This window comes from Scyliorhinus canicula, chromosome 13, assembly GCF_902713615.1.
Source record: "Scyliorhinus canicula chromosome 13, sScyCan1.1, whole genome shotgun sequence".
Lineage (NCBI taxonomy): Eukaryota > Metazoa > Chordata > Chondrichthyes > Carcharhiniformes > Scyliorhinidae > Scyliorhinus > Scyliorhinus canicula.
The window spans coordinates 11,996,828-12,004,296 of NC_052158.1; the positions used below are offsets into that span (position 1 = coordinate 11,996,828).

At 46.5% G+C, this 7,469-nt stretch overlaps 1 protein-coding gene across 2 annotated transcripts; it reads left to right on the forward strand.

Annotated features, from left to right (window-relative positions):
• The first annotated feature begins 1,758 nt into the window (after window positions 1-1,758).
• Window positions 1,759-5,179, forward strand: LOC119975436 (zinc finger protein OZF-like). 2 transcript variants are annotated; one of them, XM_038815082.1, is made up of 2 exons: window positions 1,759-2,098; window positions 3,508-5,179. In XM_038815082.1, exon 2 carries the CDS (start codon window positions 3,766-3,768, stop codon window positions 5,074-5,076), a length of 1,311 nt encoding a protein of 436 aa, XP_038671010.1. In that variant the 5' UTR covers window positions 1,759-2,098; window positions 3,508-3,765; the 3' UTR covers window positions 5,077-5,179. The 2 variants fall into 2 exon arrangements, with proteins under 2 accessions (XP_038671010.1, XP_038671011.1); XM_038815083.1 differs by lacking the exon at window positions 1,759-2,098 and adding an exon at window positions 2,878-3,194.
• The last annotated feature ends 2,290 nt before the right edge of the window (window positions 5,180-7,469 follow it).

Genomic DNA, 7,469 nt, shown 5'->3' on the forward strand with positions numbered 1-7,469 from the left:
TCAATGAATATGAAAATAAATTATGGCTGTAAACACCAGGTAAATGTGTCACCAATTGTCTGAAACATATTAGGAACCTCAGGTGAACAATATTCTGATACATGTTATACAACTTTATTGACAAAAGAAATCTCAAATATTTTTCAAAATATTATTTTCTTGAACAACAATTCACTCAGACCCACGCCTCAGTCGAGTCGGGTTCCATCCCTCGAAACAGCAATTGTTTACAAATCCTGCTGCTGCCTTGGTACTCCAGGCCTCTGAACGTCGTCCTGACATTTCCCAGAGCCACCAATCACTATGATTCTCGTATAGATTGATCTGATCTCTTCACACATCTTCTCCACTGAGTTGTACCGAACTCCGTATGCTCACCAGTCGCCTGAGCCTATGTCTTTACATTGTGTATTTATGTATGTCCTATGCTTTTTTTTCATCTGTGGAATGACCTGTCTGGACTGTTCGCAGAACAATACTTTTCATTGTATTTCTGTACACGTGACAATAATAAAAATCCAACCCAAATGTGCAGGTTAGGTGGATTGGCCAGTGGTAAATTTTCCCTTTGTATCGAACAATAGGGCAGCATGGTAGCATGGTGGTTAGCATAAATGCTTCACAGCTCCAGGGTCCCAGGTTCGATTCCCGGCTGGGTCACTGTCTGTGTGGAGTCTGCACGTCCTCCCCGTGTGTGCGTGGGTTTCCTCCGGGTGCTCCGGTTTCCTCCCACAGTCCAAAGATGTGCGGGTTAGGTGGATTGGCCATGCTAAATTGCCCATAGTGTCCTAAAAAGTAAGGTTAAAGGGGGGGTTGTTGGGTTACGGGTATAGGGTGGATACGTGGGTTTGAGTAGGATGATCATGGCTCGGCACAACATCGAGGGCCGAAGGGCCTGTTCTGTGCTGTACTGTTCTATGTTCTATGAATGGTTAGGTGGGGTCGCGGGGATAGTTCGGATGGTCAGTGCGGACTTATAGAACATAGAACAGTACAGCACAGAACAGGCCCTTCGGCCCTCAATGTTGTGCCGAGCCATGATCACCCTACTCAAATCCACGTATCCACCCTATACCCGTAACCCAACAACCCCCCCCAACCTTACTTTTTAGGACACTACGGGCAATTTAGCATGGCCAATCCACCTAACCCACACATCTTTGGACTGTGGGAGGAAACCGGAGCACCCGGAGGAAACCCATGCACACAGGGGGAGGACGTGCAGACTCCATACAGACAGTGACCCAGCCGGGAATCGAACCTGGGACCCTGGAGCTGTGAAGCATTTATGCTAACCACCATGCTACCCTGCTGCCCAAGGTCACTGTCTGTGCGGAGTCTGCACAGAGTCTGCACGTCCTCCCCATGTGTGCGTGGGTTTCCTCCGGGTGCTCCGGTTTCCTCTTGATAGGTTGAAGAGCCTCTTTCTGCAATGCAGGAAATCTATAATGCTATGATCAAATTAAATGATATGTTGAATAGGTGGATTGGCGATGCTAAATTTCCCTTAGTGTCCAATAAAAGGTTAAGTGGGGTTACTGGGTTACGGGGATAGGGTGGAGGTGTGGGCTTAGTTACGGTGCTCTTTCCAAGGGCCAGTGCAGACTCGATGGGCTGAATGGCCTCCTTGAGCACTTTAAATTCTATTTGTTCCGCACCACATCAATGACGCGACAATACACAGAATGCTCACGATTGGTGAATCGGGTCTTTCCATCAGGACAGAAAGGCGCATGCGTACTAAGGCCCGCCTGCGAAGAGCCCACGTGACTACGAGGAGCATGCGCGGGGTGGCTGCACAAAGCTGAGCTGGGGCGAGTGCATCTGGGCAGGGTCGGAATTCAAGCCGCCCGGCGAACCTACGGCGTGGTGCTGGAGATCGGTCGCCATCAAAGCGATGATGCAGCGGCTCCCAACCCGAAATGACGATTCACTCTCCCGTTTTACCGAGTTCATTCAGAACAAAGGAGCCGCCAGCAATGACCTTGGGGAGCATGCGCACTGTGAGGGCAAACGGAAATGAATGCGTTGGATAGTGATTGCTGGGGCACAGGGCATTGTGGGAACTACGGCCGCCATTACTTTGTTGATTTTCTTTGTAAGTATTTGACCGGCCGGGAATGTCAACTCTCTTTCCAAAAAAGCTATCCGACGTAATTTTCCAAATTTATTTATTTTATTTCATATTTCTAGCATCCTTACTAATTTCAGCACGGAAGCATAGAACATACAGTACAGAAGGAGGCAATTTGGCACATCGAGTATTAACCGACCCACTTAAGCTCTCACTTCCACCCTATCCGCATAACCCAGTAACCCCTCCTAACCTTTTTTGGACACTAAGGGAAAATTAGCATGGCCAATCCTCCTAACCTGCACGTCTTTGTACTGTGGGAGCAAACCAAAGCACCCGGAGGAAACCCATGCAGACACCGGGAGAATGTGCAGACTCCGCACAGGCAGTGACCCAGCAGGGAATCGAACCTGGGACCCTGGCGCTGTGAAGCCACTTGTGCTACCATGCTGCCCACAGTGGTTAGCACAATGGCTTCACAGCACCAGGGTCCCAGGTTCGATTCCCAGCTTGGGTCACTGTATGTGTGCAGTCTGTACATTCTGCCTGTGTCTGTGTGGGTTTCCTCTCTGTGCTCCGGTTTCCTCCCACAGTCCAAATATGTGCAGGAGTAGGTGGATTGGTCGTGCTAAATTGCCCTTAGTGTCCAAAAAAGGTACGGTCAGGTGGGGCTACAGGTATAGGGTGGAAGTGTGGTGATAGGGTGGAGGTGTGGGTTTAGGTAGGGTGCTCTTTCCAAGGGCTGGTGCAGACTTGATGGGCTGAATGGCCTGCTTCTGCACTGTAAATTCTGTGATTCTGATTCCCTTAGCGTTATTGCACATGTCGCCACTGAACTGAGTCGTGAAACATAGACCAACGTTTGTATCAACGTAGAGTGTTGAATGTAGAACTCGGTCCCCTGTCTTGTGTCATTTTTTTTTGTTGTTGCACGGTTTTGAATTATACTGGCAACAGTGGATAAGCTACTGGTTTTCTCTCAGGGCACATTTGAACCCAGTGGGACCCAACAATATCCAGCGTGCAACTGTCAAGAAACCTAGATTCTAGGCGATGATACGTTACTGAAGCACACTATCTCTACACCATATAAATGAGTGAGATGCAGAAGAATTTGGAGGTGATGATTTCCCATGTAGCTGTTTCCCTTATCTTCCCAATGTTTATGGTTTTGGGAGATTGTCAAAATTCTGGTTCGATTGACGATCTATTAAATTCATCTTCATTCCTTGCTACGTCCACTCTCTTCGCATTGAGTTCAGCATGCTGTGTAGTCCTCTATCAATTGGACCACTTGAGGTTTTAAGACAATCAATAGTTTTCAAGCTCCTGTTTTCCTAGAGTTGATCCTACCAATCCATTCAGCTCGATTACACATCTTTCCTTTTTATTCCTTTTTCACTCACATTTACTTATTAAAATTTATTTCACAGGATATCAGAGGGAGAGAATTTTCAAAACCTGATCATTCACTGATATTGACCTTTTGAACATGGAAACAAAAAGTAACATGCAGAGCGAGGAGGTACTGTCCACTTATTATACTGTGGTAGGGCAGAAACTGATCATCAGGCCTGTCGATGCACGATTACTGTCACACCAGCAAGTAACCGCGTAAATGTGGGGACTGTGGCAAAGAATTGAATTGCCCAATTGAATTGGGACTTTATAGGTTTATTCACAGCGGGAAGATGCTGTTCATCTGCTCTATTTGTAGAAAGGAATTCACTGATTCATCCCATCTGATGAGACATCAGCGAGTTCACACTGGGGAGAGGCCATTCAGCTGCTCCATTTGTGGGAAAGGATTCACCCAGTCATCACATCTGCTGAGGCACCAACATGTTCACACTAACAAGAGACCTTTTCAATGTTCAGACTGTGGGAAGACATTTAAAAGCAAACAGGATTTGCTGAGGCACCAGCACACTCACACTGGAGAGAGGCCGTTCACCTGTTCAAAGTGTGGGAAGGGATTCACTAATTCATCCAACTTGCTGAAACACCAGCGAGTTCACACTGATGAGAGACCTTTTAAGTGCTCAGACTGTGGGAAATGCTATAAAAGCTCAGAGGAACTGACATGCCATCAACGTGTTCATACAGACAAGAGACCATTCCGGTGCTCTCACTGCGGGACAGGGTTCACACGATCGTCTCAACTCACTGTACACCAGCGCCGTCACACTGGGGAGAGACCGTTCACTTGTTCCATATGTGGTAAGGGATTCACTTGTTCATCGCACCTCACTGCACACCAACGTATTCACACAAATAAGAGACCTTTTAAATGTTCTGACTGTGAGGAGAGCTTCAAAAGCAGAAATGAGCTGCTGACGCACCAGCATAATCATACTGGTGAGAGACCATTCACCTGCTCTGAGTGTGGCAAGGGATTCTGTCGGTCGTCCCACCTCCTGATACACCAGCGAGTTCATAATGGAGAGAGACCATTCACTTGCCCTGAATGTGGGAAGGGATTCACACAGTCATCTATCCTGTTGACACACCAGCGAGTTCACACTGGGGAGAGACCATTCATCTGCACTGTATGTGGGAAGAGATTTGTCCAGTCATCCCACCTCCTAACACACCAGCTTGTTCACAATGATAAGAGACCTTTTAAATGTTCTGACTGTGAGAAGAGATTTAAATCTAAAAGGGATTTGCTGACTCACCAGCGAGGTCACACCGGAGAGAGACCATTCCACTGCTCCATGTGTGGAAAGGGATTCACTCATTCATCCCAGCTGCTGACACACCAACGCACACATACTGGGGAGAGGCCATTTACCTGCTCCGTGTGTGGGAGAGGATTTACCTGTACCTCACACCTGCTGAGACACCAGCGGGTTCACACTGGGGAGAGACCATTCACCTGCTCTGTGTGTGGGAAGAGATTTACTCAGTCATCCCACCTACTGACACACAAGAGATGTCACATGCGTCAGCAAGGATTGGATTCTGCTGTTACTGCTGCTGTTAATCCCATCCAGGACTGAACTACGACAGCTGGGATTTGTTTCTGTTGTTAAGAACCCCTCGAATTAGACTGAAATTGAATATTCAGGACAGATGTGAAATAAAGCAACTTTGTTTTAAAAACATTCTTGTCAATTTTTGTCTTTCCCACCTGAGTGTTCAGCATCACCTGGCTGGAGCTCAGAACAATCTGAGAGAGGATTATATGGTGTGAACAGTCTGGTGGACAATTCTTTATCCAATTATCTACCTCTTCATTTGTACAGTATGTATATATATTTTTATGTGTCATATATCCCACATAGCAGACTAGTCAGAAAAGTAAAAGCCTGTGGGATGGAGGAAAATGTGGTGAGTTGGATCCAATTTTGACTTTGCACCTGGAAGCATTGGTTGATGGACGTTTTTGTGAATGGGAAGCAGTTTCCAGTGGCATTCCTCTGGACTCAGTGTTGGGTCTCTTGCTCTTTGTTGGATATAATAGTGATTTGAACATAAATTTGGAAGGCATGACTTGGAAATTTGCCGATGATGCAAACGTTGGCTGTGCAATTTATTTGGCAATGCATCTGGAGAGGGCAAACAAAGCAAGGGAATACACAATAAATGGTAGGATATTGAAAGGGGCAGAGGAAGTGAGAGACCTTAAGAATATATGTCCATAGTGCCCTGAAGGTGGCAGGACAGATAGATAAGGTGATGAAAGTATATGGCATTCTCTCCTTTGCACAAAATATAGAATTCAAAAGCATGGATGTATTGCTGGTTGGGGCAGATCTGGAGTTTTGTGTACAGTTCTGGTCATCATTATACAGGAAGGACATAATTACGCTGGAGAGAGCACAGAGGAGTTTTCCAAGAATGTTTCCAGGGCTGACATTGCAGCTATGAGGAAAGATTGAATAGGTTATGGGTTTTTTCCTTGGAACGGAAGCTAAACTGGATGGAGAACACGTACTTGATTCCCCTAGCTGAGAGCTCATTTACGAGGGGGGATTGGTTTAGGTGATTGGAAGAAGGATTAAAAGGACATGATGAAAATCATTTTCATCTGGAGGGTCTTGTGTGTCTGTAACTCATTGCCTGGTTTGCTGGTGGGAGGCAGGAACCCTCAACTCATTTAAAATGTATCTGCACCTGAAGTGCTGGAACCTTCAAGACTATGGGCCAGATGCTGGAAAGTGGATGAGAATGGACGACTAGTCTTTTTTCCCACCAGTGATGGGTTGAATGGTTCTGTACTGTTAACATTTCTAAGCTTTTATGAATAACAGTGGTTTTGTATTTTCCATTTTATTCAGAACATGATATGGATCTTCCCAACTGAACTGCCAGTGCCTTTTTAAAATGTTCCATGGCGGATGAACGTAACGGGTAGGGTGCTTATCTCTGGAGGTGATAAGATGTGCAGCACCCATCTTCTTTGCCGCAGGTAGTTGGGAGGATACAGACATATGTTCAAAGTTCTGAACAATCTGGTCATGAGAAATAGCAATGGCGGCTGGAATCCTGGTGAGATATATAACCCGCATTTCATAAACTGACACGATCTGAAATATGTGTATGAGAGAGTGAAAAGAGTCAATGGTCATTTAGATAACAGGCAAGGCAGTGACTCAGTCATTGGCCAAAACTGCCCACAATATTCCAGATGTGGCCTCACCAAGACCCTGTATAATTGGAGCAAGACATCGCTGATCCTGTACGCTAATCCCCTCACAATGACAGCCAGCATGCGGTAGCACATTCGTTAGCACAGTTGCTTCATAGCTCCAGGGTCCCAGGTTCGATTCCCGGCTTGGGTCACTGTCTGTGCGGAGTGTGTACTTTCTATCCGTGTCTACGTGTGTTTCCTCCGGGTGCTCCGTATTCCTCCCACAGTCCAAAGATGTGCAGGTTAGGTGGATTGGTCGTGCAAAATTGCCTTTAGTGTCCAAAAAGGTTGGGTGGGGTTGCTGGGTTACGGGGATGGGTGGAGGTGTGGGCTTAGATAGGGTGCTCTTTCCAATGGTCGGTGCAGACTCGATGGGCCAAATGGTCTCCTTCTGCACTGTAAGCTCTCTGATTCGATGCGAGTCCCAATGCAGTGATGGATGAAGAAAAGTCCCCTGTGATATTCCATCTGTTTGACCATAGTCACATACAAGCATTGTAAATAGAAGCAGGAGGAGGCCATTCAGCCCTTTGAGTTTGCTGCACCATTCATTATGATCATGGCTGATCATCAAGTTCAATACCCTGATCCCGCCTCCACCCTCCCCATCCCCACTTATATCCCTTGATCACTTTAGTCCCAAGAGCTATATCTAATTCTGTCTTGAAATTACACAGTAAAGAACAAAGAAAACTATAGCACAGGAACAGGCCCTTCGGTCCTCCAAGACACACCAACCATGCTGCCCGTCTGAACTAA